Source organism: Dunckerocampus dactyliophorus, chromosome 16 (assembly GCF_027744805.1).
Source record: "Dunckerocampus dactyliophorus isolate RoL2022-P2 chromosome 16, RoL_Ddac_1.1, whole genome shotgun sequence".
NCBI classification, from domain to species: domain Eukaryota; kingdom Metazoa; phylum Chordata; class Actinopteri; order Syngnathiformes; family Syngnathidae; genus Dunckerocampus; species Dunckerocampus dactyliophorus.
In genome coordinates this window covers 958490-979580 of record NC_072834.1, presented here as the reverse complement: position 1 = coordinate 979580, position 21091 = coordinate 958490, and the positions used below count along the sequence as shown (strand labels likewise).

Sequence of the window (21091 nt, the reverse complement as noted above, 5' to 3'; positions counted from 1 at the left end):
GGTTGTTTCTGTAGCTACGAAAGAGAGGAAGTTGGCGTGAAACACGTGTGTCAGTGCTGTCCACCCCCCACTTTATCAATGGCATCCCCTTCCTCTCGCCGCCTCTGTGTCGACCACGACGACAAAGCCTTTCAGTCGAGGTCGTTGGAGCTGCTCGTGAAGGAGCTGACATGTCCAAATAAGGGCAAAAGCGAGAAGTTTGCAAGCATGTGTGCGAAAAGGAACGCCACACGCTCAGCTGCGCCTCCGGCAGAGTAGCGTCCGCCTTCCTGTTTGACGAGGCCTGCGGTCGAGGAAGTCTTGCAGCACGGCGAGACCTTAGTTCTCGGTTTTGTTTTTGCTAAGATGCTCTCTCGAGATGACCGCACCCACATGAAGCTGAAGGTGTGGTGGAAACGGGCTTGGGCGACCTTTTTAGTGTGAAACCGGTGCACGCGGAGACCTTGCTTTTTGTCAGAAGAAACATTTCAAGCATAACTTTCAGTTTGACACAAATATTTGTTGAAATATCTAAACAACCAAACTAACATAAACAACACAAAAAAGGCTTGGTTTACATCAAAGTAATTAATTTACAAATATAACACCAACTATTTACAGTTTTCACATTTGGAACTAAACTGTCCTTGCGTTAAACTTCCCCTACAAAGCGTAACCTTCTGCACACTACGCTCCTCCACGCTCTTCCACGTCGTCCTTGCTGCCGGGTGTGTTTTTACATGCAACACATCCCTCAAACGCACTTCTGCCACTTTGTGGTCGTTTTTATGGCATAAAAATTGCTCTATGGGCTTCTCCTTTGGTGGGGAGTTGCATCAGCACCTCTTTTAGCCTCTCCCGTGAAAAAACACAAAAGATGTACAACTACGTCTTGAGAGTGAGCGTTCGGGCTTAAAAAACGTATAAATACGTCTTTGGTATTGAATGAGTTAATAATAACATTGACTTTTGTACATGTGATCATTTACATTTTCAATCTTCGTTCAAGTAGTAGCACAGTACAGTATTTGGTTTTTAGGATTTTGTCGTACAGTAATCCCTCGTTTATCACGGGTAATTGGTTCCAAACCCCACCGTGAAGTAGGATTCTGTATTTAGAAATGGAATATTTTCATAGTTAAAGCATAGAAAACCTATTTGACTTTCTAAATACAGTTTGTAACATTATTAGAGCCCTTTAGACATGAAATAACACCCCTCTAGTCATCTTTCCGCTCACATTAGCCAATATAGCAGACATAATAAGCGAGGATAGACTTGTGCTGTTCCGGTGCTGGGGGGCAGGTGACTGCGGGTTCACAGCTGCCTGATCAATGACTTCTATGGAAAGTATTTTAATTGGCATCTTCTGAATCCTTTGTCTTTTTAAGTCTGCAGCCGTCCGTGGAAAAGGTTTAGACACCCCTGCCTTACGTTTCTTATCTCGAACTCCCAAGTGTGGGGGCATTACTCTCCTTTCCCCCCATGTGACTGACCTCAATTCATCAGGTTACAATGAAAAGAACACCATTGTCTTCAATAAGAAGCTAAAGTGTTTGTTTTTTTAACCTAAACAGTGATATAATCTAGGCTCACCTGAACAATGCCAGATTCCCCTGACGCCTTAAAGAACATACACAGTCAAAAGGAACGTTGTCTGAATCTCAGTGGGAAATTTCTCAAAAGGGCCGTCTTATGATTCCCCCTGGTGGCAATCTGTAGTACTGCACACTGGTCAAATCTCTCACAAACAGTACTTAACTCATTTATTTAGAAGGCCGTCATAAAAACGACAACACATTTAGAAATCTTTTAAAAGTTCCTTTTAACACTCAAACTCCCAAGGCAGTCATTTTGACTGTTTTCAAAATTTGCAATGTCATCTAGTAGTTGCAGAAATCTGGCAGACCGAGTGTTAAATCGAAAATGCTGGACGTTTGAAACTCAATTCCCTTATATAGCATAACATTCAACGCTGCTTTTTTCTGTGCAAGTAGATGAAGAAAGAATTAGTGTTACCCCTATTTGACATCTTAAGAAGTACCCCCCCCCCCCCAAAAAACCCCCAGTGAATTTAAAAAAAACATGAATAACTGATTTGAATTTAAAGCAGCTGTTGCATAAACCTTCCGCTGGGTGGTGCTCTAATACTTTAAGTCAGGGGTCACCAACGTTTTTCCTTGTGAGAGCTACTTTTAGAAAATGAAAATGGCCAAGAGCTACTCATTTTTGTAGAAATGATTTTCATAGCTTATTTCAACCCAAACGGATCAAATATGCTTGTTTTACCAAAACATTCACAAAATGCTGGTATCCACAACTCACATCTTATGTTTCACAATACTTTTCTTTCTAGTGTTCTCACATTATTATCTGAAAACCTGAATGAAAAGCAGGCTTGCGGGCACCTCATGTGGTCGTGGGGGCTACCTGGTGCCCGCAGGCACTGTGTTGGTGACCCCTGCTTTAAGTACTGTATGTTGATGACATTTTTTTCCGCAGTTGTGCAACACGGCCCAAATGATCTGTTTTGCTGAGTAACAGGGCACATGTAGCCTTCATTTATCTGCACTCAAATCTACTAAACCAAGACCTACAATTCTAAAACACAAGAGACCTTTATTTTTCATGGTTATGTCGGGGAAAAAAATACAATAAAAGTAAAAAAAAAAGAAAAAAAAGACAACAAAACCTCTGAAGGGCAGTTCCCCAAGGTTATCACAGATGTGAAAATCAATGAACATGTTTGTCTGGTTTCTTTTACAGGAGTATGTACACATTTAGAGCTGCTGTGGTGACGCCTAGGCAATGTTGCCGTAGTCTCTTATGTCTTCACTGCTGTATCTCTGGACTTGTAAATCACTCTTCTGCTTTTCAGCTCTCTCACCACACCTGCAAGAAAACAACGTAAGGGGAGAATGGGGAAAATGTGGTTAAGTATAAAACAAACAAGCAAAACACTACACGTTGAGACCAGTGTAGTTCACCTGGAGGTAGTCTGCCAGTCACTGACACTGCATATACTCCTGGCTTGAAGTTCCCTGCAGGGCAGAGTACAAAAGATGCAATGAATCAATCTGCTGATAATCACCACAATACCAAAGAGTGTAATTAATGAGCACCAGAAGTACTGGATTGGCCTAGAAAGATGCTGTCAAGTCCTATGAATAAATCCTACCTATTCTCTGCCATTTTGCTACCCAGCTGTCCTCTGGGCTCATCATGGCGACCACGCTGCGGTAAAAATATAAACAACGGTAAATAATAATGGATCAACCCCCGTACTCAATGTAAACTACATTTAAAGTTAGCTGTTACCCATCGAATGAAGAACTTGTGCATTCATAAACCATCTCTCTGTTCCCCTTCATCTGAAGGTACACCTCACAGTTATCACAGCCGTCATACTCAAACTGGTCAATTGTCTGTGGGAGAAGAAAAGGCAACGATTCTAGATGAGCTTGGCGAAACAAAACAGATCAAAATACAGAAACCATGACGATAAATACGGATAATTAGCATGTGTTCAACGAAGCCCTGTGATGGTAAAGCAGAAAAACAATGAGCGGAAAACGGCTGCATGTTAGCAGAAAAGCTAGCAAGCGTTTTTTCCTCAGTTGGATTTACCTTGACTAAGGAGCAAAGCAAACATGCTCGTAGATGGCGAAGGTCTTTAGGGACGGTTTCCAAAGCCATTACGATGTACTTGTCAGGAAAATATCGACAAAAAATGACGATCCAAACAGACAAAATTATTGGGCCTGTTTAGACCGCAAGATTATTACGTCGTAAACAGCGACGAGGAGAGAAAGGACCCAAGGGTCCTCATTTAGGTATCGTATTAGTGCGCCTGTTCACAAAACTTTACACTTAGCCTTACTGTGGAAGTACAGTTTGATGCATTTAAGTATGCTCGGTAATACCAGAAAATACATCTACACCCAAAGCATGTGAATTAAATTAAAATGACTTGGTGTCTTTGAACGCAACCCTTCATGTCTCGTAATAACGCGGTTAAAGTGTGTATCAAAATATATATAAATCGTGTCCTGTCATTAATCTTTTTGTTCATAAAATACAGTAAATGGGCATATTCTACACATAGTTGCAAATAGTGATTAATCAAGAATTAATTCCAACACTGATTAATTTGATTACAATTGTTAATCATTTGACAGCCCTAATTTATATGTTCACATGAATTTTGTGTTTGCGTGAAATATTTACCCTGTTAAAGGCAAATCATTCACATTCTTGAGGCAAAAAAGCATCGGTATCGGCAATATTGTGCCTGTATTTGCTTAGTATCAGATTGAAAACAAATTTGCAGTGACGCCCATGCCTGAAGTGGAATGTCAAATTGCGTAGGTTGAACACTAGAGGGGGCCGTGCTCTTGTTTTTTCCCCCCACTTTTGTGCTTCGATCGGCCGTGAGCATTAGTTCGTTGCTTTCAGGTTAACTCGGAAAACAGTAATGCTCGTCACCCTTTCGCCGTTTACTCAAAAAAAAAAAACTACTACGTCTTGAAAACAGGTATTATTCCTCGTCTTATTCCAACCTTGCTGGAGAAGTAGCGGGTAATTCCCAGTTATACAGTCCTTTCTGTGATTTTATGAACAAATCTCTGTCAAACCCGCGAAGGCAGCAGGCTAAGTGAGCAGGTAGCGGCTGTAAATGAGATCCCGCGGGCGGAGGGGAGCGACACACCGACACAGAGGTGGATATGTGGGACGGTACACGCTGTCTCTCAAGTTGACTAACTTCGCATGAGGATCACATGGAGTTTGGACCACTCTCTGGCGCCAGCTTGATGAATTTGACCCACTCATTCCCACCCTCAGAGGACCGTATCCAGTTTCCCATATCGCGAGCCGAGCCACGGAAAGCAGCTTCATGCTTTTGGGAATAACTTGAGTGTGCTTTCTGTTGCTGGAGGTCCTCCTGTTCGACTTTACGCAAGGGGCGGCGCGGTAATTCAATTCGTCGAACAAATATTTTCAGCAACGTTGGAGTTGTAAACATGTTACTTAACCTTTTGGCGAGTCTGTGATCTGCCCGCGCGCTGCGTGTCGCTGCGGCGGCAACCTGTAGCGTTGCCTTTGAAGTTCAACTTGTCTCTTCCGCGTGTGTGTGTGTGCGTGCGTGTGTGTGAAAGTGTGTCGGTCCAGAAAAAAATGTGGCGCCCTCGGGACTTGCTATTTTGTAACTCTGTTTGTCAACTTTCTCGCACAGTGCGTGGAAGGTGCAGCCAGTGTAATTGCTGTTATGAGCGTTAGTGGTCATTGTTAGCATTATTAGTTCACACGGGAGCGCACGTGAGGACATGTGGAGACCTTCTGTTATTCCTTTGGACATGACTTCGAGTAAAAGTGCTTGCTATTGGAATACACGGTTGGATCATTCAGCGGAGCCGCTGAACTCTGAATGGAGAATTTAATGCTGTAGAAGAAGACGACAAGCGGGGAACATTATTTTAAAGCACATTTGTAGAAGTGTTTTGCTTTTTCCCGTCTGCATCTGCGGTGCGTTTGCCTGCCTTTGAAGTCCACCATGTGCGGCCGGGCTCCGCCGCTTCAGCCGAGGCCATGACCGTCCCCCTATGGCGCTTGGCCGGCTTTTGGCCGTGGCTGCTCTTGGCGGCCCTGCAGGTGGTGCTGGGCCAGCCGGGCCTGGAGTCCGAACGGCCGGCCCTCCGAGCGCTCATCACCGTGACACTGCTGAGGCACGACCCGACGGGGAGTCCCATCACTCTGAAGGGGGTGTTCGTGGGGGCGAGCGCCGGTTATGCGGAGGGCAAACTCATGCAGGTAAGACCCCTGAAAACACTTTTAGATCAACGGTACAGTGCATTTGCGTGGGTATAAGCCAGCGTGGACGTTTTTGCAGGTGTTTTATCAGTGTGTGTACAGTAAAGGTAACACAACATTAGGTACACCTGCACCGTCCAAAGATGCTGTTCCACAGAAAACTTCACTCTTCAACCCAAATGAAGAAAAAAAGCGCATATTTTGGTGCAAAACCATTTAGATCATGAAATTCAAGGCACAGAACCCAAACTATATGACCTGTTACATTTATTTGCACTACCTTTGCACTTGTGCTGCTAATGCAGGTGTACTACGCTGCCATGTACGACTGTTGTCATGATCACAGTGGCAGGAAGGCATTGGATTGAATGTTGCACAGCGTATGTTCCCTTAGTGGCTTAACGGGGGAGATTGAACAAATACATGTCTATTTTTGTCACGATTCAAAGTGAAACTTTGTCAAAAAACTTTCATTGGTTGTCATCACCGCTGTGTCGTAGACACGTACATGTCTGTTGCACGTACACGTAAGCGGTCTCAGAGAAGCCACCAACAATTTAGCCACATCATGTGGTGATAGGCTGTATATTTAATGCTAGCTAATATTAGTAGCTAAACTTTGCCAAATCGCTATCATTAGCTGACAGCGAACACAACTATAATGCCTGTGAGTGTGTGTTACGTGGGGCGCGGCTTGCAACGGAATACAGTCGTGCGGTGCAGTCTATCACGGTCTTTCTAAATGAGTGAATTTAAAAATCATGCTGTTTTGGGGTGGAATACGGCCTATTATTTGTCAACAAAATATGCAAATTCAAGCAAATGTTACTTATGTTTTGCCTAAATGAGCTAAAATATGAAGCATTCAAATGATATGCGGTCTTTCACACTGGCCACTAGGTGTCAGTAATGTTGCTGTGGTGTTCAGTAAGACAGACTTGATTGCCGGAACAACAGGCCTTTATTGCAGGCACAGTAATCCCAAATAAAAGTCCCTAACATAGGACCCTACGGAATCGCAGACGGAATATACTGTTAAACATGGAATCTCGCAGAAATGGACATATTGTGAATGAAATGCTGTAACCATGAGGAGAAGGAACGTTTGCGTGGGGACATATTTCCCCAGCGGACTGCTCATTCAGTGCGGCATGTCCTCACAAACTCTAACCAGCCCCCTCCTGAAGTGGACATGTCGATGCGGCAAACGGAAGCACCGGCTAAGTTGGCGAAAAACACTCTTACTTGTCACCGAAGGTGAGTGTGACCAAGGGCCAGTGTAAGCCGGCTGGGTTAGCTCAGTTTAGCGGAGCATGCTAGTGCTGTATGAGTTGTGTTTTAGGATGCCCGCTGACTTCATGCGTGAAATAAGGACGACAGCTACGGCTGCCAGAGGCACCCGGCTAGCTATCTCACTTAGCATCAATCAAAATACATTTTCAGCACACTTCTGGCCTTCAAAATAAGAGCGGCGCAAATCCTGTTTAGCAGTGGTAATAAAATAATGTATTGCATCAATAAATCTGCTTTTATTTCACCGTCATTTTCTTCCCTGACACAAGAAAACACTCAATCTGTGGTGATAAAATAAGTGTAAAAAGAAAACAATTAAAATAAAGGGGAAAAACGGAATTTAGGAAAATTTTGCCAATCTAAAACTCAACTCTGACATCACTTCCTGTCCGCCCACCACTGCAAGGGAACACATTTATAGCGACACACACAAGCATGAGCCATATTTGTGTCTTAAATGTTTTATTTACTCTTATTATGTCTACTATGTCGGGTAATACGAGTGTAAAAGGGATGGTGGGGGTGTTATTTCATGTCTAGAGGGCTGTAATAATGTTTAAAAAAACATATTTAGAAGGTCGTTCACAGGTTTTCTATGCTCTAACTTCAACAATATTCAATTTATAAATGAGGGATTGGACTGTTAATTGGTTCTGAAATCAATTAACCGCAATAACCCAGGGATTACTGTGTACACATTGGAAAGTTAACGCCCCCCCCATGCACCTAACGGCACTGCATCATACAAAGTGTTCCTAAAACAACCCCGCACCCACCTATGTCGCTCGCCAACCACAATATTAGACACTCGTCAGTATGCTGCAGTGCAATTAAAACTGATCTTAAAAGCTTCTAAAGACCCGTTTTTAGCTGCAGCCGCGTACCTAATGAAGTGACTGGTGCGTGTTTTGTCTGCACGGTGGGTGGTCTGAGCTTTGCTGTCATCACTGAAGACCACGTCGAATCAAAACGTATTGAAATGTTCTCCATGTTTGGGTTCCTCTGTTGAGAGATGCCTGATGTTCTGACCCGGAACACGGCCTGTTGGCGTCCTCCATCCTGCAGTGACCTCGCAATCTATCCACAAACGTCTCACGCCTACCCGCTCACGTGATGATGGAGCAGGTCTCATTTCCTGAACAATAGTGAGGATGTACGCGTGTCGTTGAGTGCGTTGGTCTCAAACATCGTCTCGCACCTCAATATTTACGATATCAAATGTTCATCCAACAGCTTTGCTATCAAGGTGTGGTGGCAGACGGCTCAGTGACGCGTCTTCACCCGTGCACACATGCAATTTCAGCTTAAGTGGGTTTTTTCTAGTCTGTGTGTAAAAAAAAAAGTGTGTTTCTATTCAGTGTGCATATTTAGCATTCAGGAGTGGATTAGGGTTGCCGGGCCGTAAAGCTCCGCTGTGCCAATTTATTGACCGTCTCCTAAGAAACGGGACGAGTGAAACACGGCACTGTAGGGTCTTGTCTGTCTTCACCCGCCAGGTGTTGTAGGTTGTGTGAATGCTGCACTCTGCCACGACCGAGCATGACTATTTCCACGGTGTCTCCCCGGAGATAGATGGCCGTTAGACACGCTGCACAGCAACCCCACCTAAACTGAACGCGCCTGTGTGGGAAAACAAGTTCTGATCTCGCACTGCTGACATCAAACGTGCTCCGGGAATTCCAGCGTCCTTTATTGTTCCTCATAAATGTTTCACACAGTTTTGAAAATCTGTGGGCCGGAACAGAAATGTGCAGTGAGATCATGTAGAGAGATGGCGTGTGCGCCAAACCTGCCGTCGCCAGCCCTCAGATCTAAGGTGCTGTAAAGCAGTGGTTCTCAACTGGTGGGTCGGGACCCAAAAGTGGGTCCACCTTGCCCCCAGTGCTGCTCAATGAATGACTGAATGTGGTGGTCGGAGAGGCCGTAGGCGCGAATTGGCAGCCACGTTTCCGTCAGACTAATCCAGGGCAGCTGTGCCTACAGATGTAGATTACCGCCACCAGCGTGTGACTGACGAGTGAATGAATAATGGGTGCACTTCATTGTGAGGCGTTTTGGGTGCCTTGAAAAGCGCTATAAAATGTAATCCACGATTATTATTATTATTATTATTATTATTATTATCAAGTCTTAATGTGCCGTCCGTCCGTCACACAGCTGCAGATATTTGCTGGAGAAGAGCATGCCATAAAATTCCCGCGACTTGTGTCAGCACTCGCCACCGAGGGGTGATGGTGGGTGCCGCAGCCAAACCAGTTGAGAAGCACTGCTGTAAAGAATAGGCACAGCAACTTAATGTGTTTTTTTTTAGTAGAAGCTGCAGGTTGCTCTTTGTTGCAACTCAGGCTTGTTGCAACAAGTCCTCAAGGGCCTGTGCAGGCTGCTTTATGGTCCCGCTTTATGTTCTTGCCTTCTGGTGCATGGGCGGGGGGATGAAAGCTTAAGAGGAGGCTGAGGTTCCTCCAACTTCTGTGGCTTTCGACACCTTTCACTCGGCTTACCTCGCTTTTGTGTGAAATCCATCAAGCGGTACTGCTCTTGGGTTACTTTCAGCTGCACACAGAAGCTCACTAGAACCTTGAAGTTTGAACGCAACCTCGTCTGGAGTGCTGGTCAACCTCCAGTTTGTCCATATTTGGAAGAGTGTCTTAAGCCACATTGTGTGACAAGAATCATACAGTGTTTCCCTGTATGCATGTATGTATGTACGCACGGATGTACATACGTATGTATGCATGTATGTATGTACGTACGTATGTATGTACGTACGTATGTATGTACATACGTATGTACGTACGTATGTATGTACGTATGTATGTATGTACATACGTATGTATGTATGTACATATGTATGCATGTATGTATGTACGTACGTATGTATGTATGCATGTATGTACTGTATGCATGTACGTATGTATGTATGTATGTATGTATGTATGTATGTATGTACTGTATGCATGTACGTATGTATGTATGTATGTATGTATGTACGCATGCATGCATGCATGTATATATGTATGCACATATGTATGTACGTACATATGTACAGTATGTACTGTATGCATGTATGTACTGTATGCATGTACTGTACATATGCATGCATGTACGTATGCACGTATGCATGTATGTATGCATGTATGCATGCATGTATGCATGTATGTATGTATGTACGTACGTACGTATGTATGTATGTACGTATGTATGTACGTACGTATGTATGTATGCATGTACGTATGCATGCATGTACGTATGCAGGTATGTATGCATATATGTACGTATGCATACAGTTATATGTATGTACGTACATACAGTTATATGTATGCATGTATGTATGTATGCATACAGTTATATGTATGCATGTATGTATGTATGTACGTACAGTATGCATGTATGCATGTACGTACATATGTATGTACGTACGTATGTATGTATGTACGTACGTATGTATGTATGTATGTATGTACGTATGTATTTATGTATGTATTTATGTATGTATGTACAGTCTGTATGTATGCATGCATAAGTCATGGGTGGAATGGAAATTGTTACATTATTGATCATTATTCTGAAATTCTGAAATGTTTTATTGAGTGTCTGATGTGAAGTGTACTGGCATCCTGTAAAATGATTTGCAGTGGAAGGCATTACAGTATTGATGTGCAGTTTGCAAAATATGCACACAATTTCTGCTACACAGGTAATATTGACCGAGTACAGGAACTTTGGAAATCCAATAACGATCGTTACCTTTTGTGTCCGGCGCCATCACACACGTTACTTATCGTGGGAAGCGCCTGGAAGGCTTTCTGTTTTGTGTCTAACACACCAGCTGCAAAGCGGGACGCTAGGCTTTGGTTCTGGAGTAACTGTACTGTGTTTCCAGACATGTGGGTCTCTTTCCAAATGATACGACTTTTCCTGTGATTGCTCAGGTTCCTCTGTATGGCAAACATCCTTTAACGTAAATAATTACACCTCTGGAGTTGGCTCCTTTTTCAAGCAGCAGCCTGCAGTGAATGCTTCCGTGCACGTCTTCCTACAGTACATGCTCTTCACAGTGTCGGTGCCGGACGTGGGCCCTGTCCTCTCAATGGACGTGTTCATTGGAAAATGAATGCCAGAGTCTGGCAACTCTATTAGGAGAAAGTACAGAGGAATTTTGGGAGTGTATCCCCTTTCCAGACACGGAGCTCATATGGTGGCCGTAGAGGAAGTGCAAAGGCTTCTGGGATGACTTTGAACTTGAGAGGACTGTCAACAGCATTCTGGCCTCTGTTGCTGAAGTTCATCCTTCTGGAACGTTCTCTAAGCTACCCTGGAACCAACTTGGCATTTTCCGCTTGGCGTTTTGGGATGTTGAGGTGGCCTGTGGGCATCTTGGCAGTGTAATTAAAGCACGGCAGGCAAACGCCAATGAACTTTGCACCACTTGACATTCTTTGAAGACCCATCTTGATGTCCCGTAAGGTACTGGCCGCCCCCTTTTCGCCGCCTGACAAAAGTGTGTCTGCCTGTTCGGCCCTCCTCTGCGCAGACCTTTGGGAACGAGGGATGGGAGGGCGGAGAGGCGCTGAGGGAGAACATCAAAGTGTGTCCAGTTCCGAACGTGAGCTGGGATGATTAGTGTGCACGAGTGTTTACACTGCACTTCCCATACGGGCCCTGCACTCCCCCTCCCTCTAGATTTCCTGTCCATACTTCCTAGCTCCCTGGATGAGATAAAAGCCTGTCCAGGACTCCCCACGGCTGCAACGCAACAAAGCTGGCAGCAGTTGCTGAGCGCAGTCTTGCTTATTCCTTCACATTCCACACATGGCGCATTGAGATCGTTTTTGTTCCTGAAACGTACGTCATTGCATCACATTACTGCACAAAGCGAGCGCATGTGACTGCTTTCATTGACAGCTCCTGTAGCTGGTTTAGGTGACGCTACAAAGGAGCATTCATACTCCTGACTGAGAGCGGTGGCCCCACCCGGGCTTGCACCAGGTCGCCGTGGAGGGAGACGGATCAAAGTGCCCGCTCTCGGGCGATCCCGCGCGGGCGTTCCCTCCGCCGGGCCTCCGTCACGGTGGCTGAGTGGTTAGCATGTTGGCCACACAGTCAGGAGAGCTGGAAGGCGTGGGTGTGAACCTCCATCGGGCATCTCAGTGTGGGGTTGGCATGTTCTCCTCTTGTGGGTTTTCTCCGGGTGCTCCGGCTTCCTCTCACAGTCCAAAAGCATGCATGGGAGGTTGATTGGCAAGGTGTGCCCCACCTCCCGCACAAAGTCAGCTGGGGTAGGCTCCAGCATACCCTTGTGAACTTCATGAGGATTAAAGCGGCGTAGAAATGAATGAATGAATCATAACATCACTCACAAAGACCAGACTTAAGACCAGTTGAAAAATGGCAAGAATTGAGATTTTGAACTGTTGGATCTTAAGGAGGTTCTAAGCAGAGCTCCAAAATGCAAAAACAAGAGATGGGAAGGAGACTTTGTTTTTAAGTTTATTTGATTTATTCCAAAGAAGCATGGAAGTGAAACGAGCTGTTCATCAGCAGATCCAAAGTTTAAGACCACAGCCTTTAAAAGCCACCATGTGGATTCAGTGCCGTGTTCTGCCAGGAACTCCCTGTGAGCTGCACAAGCGGAGCCTACCACAGCACGCCATGGCTGCTGAGGCTGGACGCAGTAAGACAGTCATTTGAAACTTCTTCACACATCCTGAGGCTCATGGAACAAAAGCTCAAGTGGTTGCAGGTTGTTACTGGTGCCGAGTGCAGTCCAATCACGGTGAATACCAAAACACAGTTAATATGTTTGATAGGGTCCAGATCACCTGACCTCACCAAGGTTCCCCTGAGAGATGGTCCGCAAGTACGCTTGGTGAATGCTGTCAAGCGTGCAGGAGGTCTGTTTTGGATTTGAATGTATCAAGTCTGACGTACGAGCCTCTCTTCCACGCCATAAACACCTGCAAAGCCCCGCTTCGTCCAAACAGATCTGCTGCAAACTTCTCCATCCCACAGTTCTATCAGTACCAACCCATCTGTTTCCATGCCAGCGAAAGACAACAATGACCTGGGTGTGATTAACTGCAGTTTGTGTCAAAAGAAGGGTCATTTAGGGACAGCTGGCAACTGTAAAGCCAGCGTATGGCATCATGTGACTTTCACATTCCTTCTTTGGGCCAAATGGGGTTCACCCCGACTGCGAGATATTTCCATGTAGCTAACGCTTCAGCCTCTTCCTGTGTTTCTGCCACCTTGACTTGCTCTGTCAAGACTGGACCGGCCTGATGGCAGCACGTCTTCTCCACCCTCTTCCACAAAAGATGGCCGCTGAGCGCTTTCTTACGGCGCTGGAAGAGTCAGGGAAGGGAAACATGGCAAATCCCTCAATCCTGCAGACCTCCTTCTTTTGAAGTCATTAAGCCTGCTCTGGAATTCCTGACACAACACGCTCCTTTTTGTTTTTCCACGTTCAAGTTGACAGCAGCATTCTCTGTTACTTATCATGAGTTTATTCGCACGTCTTCCAGCCACGTTCTGTATTCTTATTTTGTATTGTGCACGTGTTCCATCCGTTCCACAGGCCTGCTGGGTGTGCAGCGTGCTAAAGACATCAATACGAGCTGTAGTGTGGGCGCTGGGATGGGGAAAAGAAACACAGCCGAACTCGCTTCAGTCTGTACCGCTTGTGCCGACAACCCGCTTGTGTCGACCAGATGAAAAATGTTGACATCAAATTTGAGCCCCAAGCTGGAAAAATGGGTCAGTTTATGTCAACATGTGTTGTGGTATTGCACACTTCATCATTATTGTGAAGCAGCGTGAAACAGCAACTACTGTTTAATTACAAAGCATTAAAACACACAGTGACTTCCTGTAGGCTTCAAAATGAAAGCATGGCTGTATTAACCTGCTTTTAGTTCCCATTTACCCATGTCTGATTTATTTGATTTGGAATTATTTTTCATTTATTTGTTCATCTAAATTTCATCAATAATCATTTTAATATGTATAAAATTGTATTTTTATCCATTTTTTCCCCGCACGTACTAAGCTTTACTGTCTTGTATTAACGAGACGACTGCAGAAGCTGTCAGATGAAAGTATGAAATATCAATAAAAACAGAAGAATCCAAATAAAAATATGCACAAATGGAGGAAAACCATGTCAACAAACTGCCATACTTCACAAAATGCAAGCATTGGCTCGTTTTGGTTTTGACTGTCGGAAACCGCTGATGTCAATGCCAGGCCGCCAATCCGAGGGGCGTCAACATAAACGATTGATGTGCTGTTTGAAAAAAATATGCACGGAATTTCTGCTATACGGATAATATCGACCAAGTACCGGAACTTTCTGATAACAGTCGTTACCTTTCGTGACCTCCGCCATCACGCGCGTTAACTAGTGTGGGAAGCGCCTTGAACGCCTTCTGGTTTGCTCGTGACACACCAGCTGCACAGCAAGAAGCTAGCCTGTAGCTGTGGGGCCAAAGGAATCCACGTGAATAACTGCCGTACTTGAAAAAAGTTCGAGCAATGGCTCATTGCGGTGTTGGCCCTCGGAAACCTCTTATGTGGACGTCGGTCAGCCGGTCCGAGGGGCGTCAACCCAAACGGGTTCCACTGTAAGAGCAAGACAAATTGTCAACATTGCTGAGCACTTCTTCTGGGAGGACGTACAAGATTTTGGAGTGTATCTCTTGGAAATGGCCAATTTTTTGCGAGGTCAAAGATCACAAGAGGTCAGGGTTCTGTGTGATCCACTGGAATCTTCCACACCAGACTCACCTTACAGTGCCTTTTATGGATCTCGTTTTGGGCCTTCCTCAGTCTGCAAGCACAAAGGTAGATGCATAGAGTTGTCCAAAATTGCCGTCTCATGAAGCAGTTAAAGTTTGTGAATCCACGGCAGGAAGCTAAATGTAGCATTTTGGACTGTACTTGTGCGCAGGAAGCTAAATGTTGGTATCTTTTCCCGCTCCAAGCCAACATGTGAAGTTTTGCCGCCATTTTTCTTGGCTCCACTTGTCTTGTCGCCTCTTCCTCCGCAATTCCCACTTGTTACCTCCTTTCCCTCCGAGCAGTCTCCTACCGTGTCTTGACAGCTCCTTAAAATGGTCGTAATTCACGAGGGTGCTTCACTTTCAAGGACAAAAATGGTCACATCCACTCAAAAGGCAGGAAGCGCTTATTTTGCTGAGAGGCCGGAGGAAAAGAGTCATCACCATTCCATAGATAAATACTCTCTGACAAACTCCCTCTCTCCTTTGGGCTCCCCGCTGCTCCTTCACTCAAGCCTTGTCCTTTGACTCAAGCTGATTTTTCAAAACATGTCCCAGCAGTGTAATTTCAGGCTCTTTGGCTGGCGGATGACATGCTAGGTATTCCTACTCCGCGTTTATGACGGCTAAATTAGTGGCCAAAGCAGTGGAGAGCAACTTGCTGCACACGGAGAGCCACATGTGGAAGCAGTCTGAGTGGACGTGAATGATTCTGCTTTTTCTGCTTGAACGCTTGGCTCAGCCATCCAAGAAAAAGAACGCTCACCTGCGGGACGGCTTGATTCTTTATAGGTGTGTGCAGTCAGGGCCAGCAAAGACTTCTCTGCTGGCCTGAACGCAAGCAGAAGCACTGACCTACATTTCTAACTTCAATTCTAGTATTTGTTCCATGAAATTCTATTCCTTTATTCCCAATTCATGTGTGTTTGTGTTGCCCTTCAGCTTGTGTGTGTCGCCATGTCAATGTCGTCTGCCCAGGGCCCTTCAGCGTTAGCGGGGGCCCATGTGACAGACACACTATTAGCAATGGGGCTAATTGTGGGGTATTCACCTCACAAGGCCAGCTGCTGCAGTTACGTCATTTTTACCTCTTCTGAAAGCCTATTCCTAAGACTGGAAGTTACGAGTATACTTGAAGGCATCACCACATGAAGATGACGAGACGGACACGCCATCGTTCATCGTTCTGTGTGCGTTGCGCGTTTAAATCCAGCGAGCGCGGGAAAGAGTTTGTTTGCCGCTTTCACGGGAGGCCTTCCGGGCCGGCGCTCATGAGTGAGTGGTGAGCGTCATGTGTTCATTTCATTTGTGTGTGTTTTTGTCATGTTAGAAAAACACTGATTGGGAACTTCTCCCCATGACGCTGTAGTGTAGAGGTTTGGATTTGTTGGAGATGATGTGTTTGAAGAGCAAGGGTCATCTGGGTGTGTTTCTTTAGTAGTAATGGTTCTGGAATGCTACGCATTGTCAGCCTGCCTTTTTGCATATTATTGACTCTTGTAGAATTGTGATGCGTACAGTAAGTCCCCAATGAAGGCCCGGTTACCAAATGAACTGCCCGTCCTTGGGGTGTACAAGCATCAGTGTGTGTGTGTGTGTGTGTGTGTGTGTGTGTTCACGCTGCGGCAGGATTCTTATACTAACTCATTAACGGCAGTTTAATAAGCCCATTAAGTGTGATCCAAGTGATGCCCACAAGGGCCGCATGACCTCATGTCACCTGTGCCCGGCTGGCAAGGAAGGCTTCTCCTAAAAGTCGCATGGCCACCATGACAAAGTGTCCATTGTCCTAAAGTTTTGTCCCCAAGAAGCTTCAGTGTGACATCCGTGCTCAAACAGCTCCTGACCTGGGAGAGTCATTCAGTGTCGGGTCATCGATGGCAACTCCAGTTGTCCCGGGATCCTTGGAATGTTTTCTTTTGGATTTCTAGTTTCGAGGTTAGGGTTAATATCTTGTCAAAATGAATATCACAGAGGGGGTCAAAGAGGTTTAGCCAAAGACGGGACCGGAATACGTGTAGTCATGAATTGGGAGGGGTGTCGTGTCGTATTTGTCCAATGTTTAGTGCGCATGTTCCAGCTCAGCAGCGCTGTTAGGCACTGCTAGTGAGCGGGGGGCGCTAATACAGTCCAGCCTTTTAGCGTTTCGTGGAGGTGCTCCCTAAGAGGAGTGGCCTCGTGGGGGAGTTCTCCATCACGAAATGTTCTTGTAACATTGCCTCCTTAAATGTCGTGGCAGTAAATGCAAGCGACGGCAGGAAACTCGTGTGCAGTTGTTGCTCCGGGACGGCTACGTTGCACAAACGTGCACGATAGGCAAGCCCCAAAATAGTTCAAAGCCAAAATGATGATGTGTGATTTAATGACACGTGCGCCTCCACATGGGATGGAAATTCATTTCATTGCGGGGGGGCTCCCGGATGGGGAAACGCTCCTTGTGTTTGTAATTAAGGCTGGGTCAGACTCCTCTTTGCCTTTTGCCCGTGGTTTGCAATTATTTTCTGTCATGGCCCCCCTCGGGGGACAGAATTTAAAAAGTAGTAGTATTGATCAGTACCTGATCATATTTATTGATTTGTACAAACCACTGTCTGACTTATTGGCACCTCTCAAAATTCATGAATGAAATGCGCGGCAGCAACTTAATACTGTGGAACCTCGGTTAGCATCCGCCCTGGTTAGCGTGTTTTTTTTGCCTCGGTGTGCGTACATTCTCCGGTTAGGGTACAATATGCCGCGCATGTTGTCATGTTATTAATACACCGCATGAGTCCAACTGTGTTCTTCATTTTTCTCAACGTGTCCTTGTTAGTGCCCTTAGCTAGCTAAAAAAAAGCTAGCTACAAAATGGCAACCGGAAGTCAGCTTTGTCGCCCATTTATGATAACTCTCAAACGTCTTAGGACAAAACACGTTTTTATGGTTTTACATGCATCACACAATTGTAAACGCACATAAAGGACGAATGAAAAGCACATTTAAAGCTGCTTTTACCTTCATGAAAGACGTGTCCATTCCCAAAGACATGATGTGGCAGCGAGAGCGACACCTTCCTTTTCAACACCACCTTCCTGTTTTGCCATGAGTTATTTCTTGAATGGCTTCAGTGGTGTTTCTCGCCTTCTTTATCAAAATGCTGGCACTTGCAACTTTCTTTGGCTCCGTTTTGGGTCGTTGAGGTGAGAAGCAGTGTTGTATTTGAGAAATAACTCATGTCGAAGCAGGAAGGTGGAGGTGGCCGTTGAGCTCGCTGTCGTGTCTTTGGGACGGTCATCAAGAATCACGTCTTCAAAGAAGGTAAAACCTTCAACGTTCGTTCCTCCCTTTTATTCATCGTTCGTATGTACTTATATGCGTTTTTTATATGCATTTAGAAATGTGATCGCATGTTAGCATGAATCAACATTGCAGTTTTTGTTTTGTTTTTTACTGTTTTCATGTGCAGCCCTAAACACAAACCTTCTCCTGGTCCTAACAGACCAGTGCATCTTTAATACAACAGGAGGGCAGCGATGATGAATGGATGCATGGAAAGATAGATTACCCACATGCACCAAAGCCCTGGAAGTCCCCTACGTAGATGTGGGCATTATTACAGGAGTGGCAGACCACTGGATGCCAACCACAACTTGCAGGAAGGGTTTGCTTCTATGAAGCTCTCAAAGCGTAATTACTGTGTGTCTATCTGCCCTTACAAATGGAGTCTTAGGATTTGGTGTCAACATGTCATTTCTCGTCCTTTGGTGTCCTGGAAATGATGTAAACGCGAGGTGATCCTCTTAGGTCATAAGGCCAATGAACGATTTATTTCCATGAAAGCCACGACAGCGCTTCTCCACTGGCTCGGCTGCGGGGCCCACCATCACCCGTCAATGGCACACGGCGACCCAAAAGGCGAAAATGTTTCAACTCAAACTTCTCAAATATCTTAAATTTAAAGGGACTGTTTGCAACACAACCTGAGCTGCAGCGGTGGGACGCTGTCTTTCTTTTTGGTGTGCTCTTCTCCAGCGGATATCTGCAGCTGTGTGCCGCACGGATGACACGTAAAGTCCTTCCCCTCCCGCTCAAGGAGGAGAAGGAACGTTCGTGCGGGGAAGTACTTCCCCGGCGGGCCGCTCGACTGTGGCGGAATCTCATCACAAACACCAACCCGCTGTGTCCTGAACTAAACATGTCGAAATGGTGACCTAAAAAAGGCAGAAAAAAAGTTGGTGTAAACTCCTTACAGCGCGTGAATGGAAGCTACTGGAGTTAGCTTAGTTTAGCAGAGCATGCTAGTGCGGCTGGAAGCTACTGGAGTTAGCGTAGTTTAGCAGAGCATGCTAGTGCAGCTGCGTGAGTATCCTGTCAGCGTCTTGTGTTTTCCTGCTTTAATGTAAGGAGCGTTTTAGAACGCCCGCGGACGACGTGCAAGTTTTGCGTGAAAGACAATGAACACACTTCAAAATAAGAGCGCTGTTTGCCACAATTGTGTAAACAAAATAAGGGTACCATTTAAAATAAAATTTAATTGGCATTTCACGTAATTTCAATTACATCTTCCTCAACTCATTCAGTCCCAGCCTGTTTTCAAAAGACAACCCCTTCAGTAGCGGCCTTTTTAGACCATTTGGACTGATCTTTCAAGGCACACAGATGATTGTGTAGTATGCTGCTATAAACATGGAACTTACCAAAAGAAAGGTTAGACTCCCGTCTTTCATCAGAACAAAAAGTTTGTATCTTTTTGTGTTCTGTAGTACTGAGCAGTACAACATACAGTACGTACGTTTCAGGCAAATATCAGTTCCGGACTAGAAGGGAGGAAAAACAGCAAGATACATTTCCAGCATAACTTTCACTTTGACACAAATATGTTTTGCTTTTGTGACAGCTCAGATATGTAAACAACCATACCAACATAAACATCGCAATAACACAAAAATAAGTGTTTACAAATATAACACCATCAACTATTTACACTTTTCACATTTGGAACTGGACTGTGTGTGCTTAGCGCTTATCAAATGCACTTCTGCCACCTTGTGGCCGTTTTTGTTGCTTAAAACTGCTGTAAAAGTGGCATCCGCTAGTGTGCACTTGCGTCGTCAACTCTTTTTGGCTCTGGCTCAAAAACATGTAAAAGACATAAATACGTCCTTGGGATGAGGCGTTCAGGAGTGTGGAAACGTATAATTACGTCTTCGGTATTGAAAGAGTGCATGACAAGCACAGGCCTTGCAGTTGTTAGTCATATTGTGTAGCGATGTGTGCAGAAACGTTAGCCAAGCTGCACCCGTTTCTGAAATACCGAGCAAAGCTGGCCAGTGATGTGTTGCATTGATAAATGCTGCATCACTAACCCAACAAGCACTCCATGCTGGTAAAATAAATGGAAAACTTAAAAAATGGAAATGGAAAAAACGGAGTTCGGAGACCAATAAACCCACTTTGAGAAAAAGGGCCCTAAGTGACCTTGTGGCGTCCTCCAAAATCAACGAAAGCCAAACTAGAGTGAGCCTCGTGTCTGAAAGGCATCGGGAGGGGACTGTATCGAGGAGAGTCGTGACCCCCTGACTGGCTGCTTGTACCCCCACCGTGCCCCCCTCTCTCTTGTCCAAAGCAAATACCCTGGCACCCTCACGGAATGCTGGCAGACTTCAGCTTTGGGTGCTCAGTGAAGGCAGCACAGCCCCTTTATGGTCGTTGCTGTGCAGTTTGTTGGTGCACTTGTTCACATCTTCACCTGTGAAGTCCATCATGTTATTATTCACTCTCGCTCCTAGACTGCCGTCCAATCACAGCCTTGCGTCTCATTATGGCAACAAGCACTTAATAAAACACACCTCAGGATGGTGTAGCCACACAACTCCTTTTTCACAGCCAGTGGAGGACATCGGCATCACGCATTTTGTTGCACGGTCGTTGGCGTTGTTAAGCCTCACAAAGCTCAAGCACAGCGCCAGGTTATGTTTTTCTTTTCTCAACAGGTTCTAAAAATATCAAAGACTGAGGATGGAATAATTAGGGATATGAAAAAAAGGAAATTCATAGCCAAGACGTGGAACCTGGAGCCAACACATTTGTTGTATTTCAAGAGCTTGTTGTATTTTTCCACCATTTTGGAAAATGCGAGTTTAAACTAATATTGATATCATTATGAGTCCAATTGTAATGCTTTGTAAAGATGGAGCTAAAATAAATGCAGGACTAACATTTATGCTGTCAATCACAATATGGGTGCAACGATG

The 21091-nt window shown here is 45.1% G+C and overlaps 2 protein-coding genes across 6 annotated transcripts in view; one reads left to right on the top strand and one right to left on the bottom strand.

The window, feature by feature from the left end:
• Positions 1–2578: 2578 nt before the first annotated feature.
• On the bottom strand, positions 2579–3794 carry supt4h1 (SPT4 homolog, DSIF elongation factor subunit). The gene is made up of 5 exons (XM_054755187.1): positions 3607–3794; positions 3298–3404; positions 3158–3213; positions 2967–3020; positions 2579–2871 (listed from the first exon to the last, which is right to left on the bottom strand). Exons 1-5 carry the CDS (start codon positions 3673–3675, stop codon positions 2804–2806), a joined length of 354 nt encoding a protein of 117 aa, XP_054611162.1. The 5' UTR covers positions 3676–3794; the 3' UTR covers positions 2579–2803.
• Positions 3795–4453: 659 nt separating this feature from the next.
• The window catches only part of LOC129168615 (E3 ubiquitin-protein ligase RNF43), a 94704-nt gene continuing 78066 nt past the window's right edge, over positions 4454–21091 (top strand). For 2 of the 5 annotated variants that reach the window (XM_054754052.1, XM_054754051.1), the window contains exon 1: positions 4455–5787. In XM_054754052.1, the coding sequence (XP_054610027.1) occupies positions 5566–5787 (222 nt within the window). In that variant the 5' untranslated portion in view covers positions 4455–5565. Of the gene's footprint in view, positions 5788–21091 lie in introns of all 5 variants that reach the window. The other 3 variants (XM_054754056.1, XM_054754053.1, XM_054754055.1) reach the window with 3 other exon arrangements.

Bases quoted from the DNA above. Each gene is read 5' to 3' on its own strand.
- supt4h1 (XM_054755187.1), bottom strand. From the start codon at position 3,675: ATGGCTTTGGAAACCGTCCCTAAAGACCTTCGCCATCTACGAGCATGT. The intron at 3,405-3,606 runs GTAAATCCAACT...CTTCTCCCACAG, and splicing joins TGCTTTGCTCCTTAGTCAAG to ACAATTGACCAGTTTGAGTA. The intron at 3,021-3,157 runs GTAGGATTTATT...TCTGCCCTGCAG, and splicing joins AGCAAAATGGCAGAGAATAG to GGAACTTCAAGCCAGGAGTA.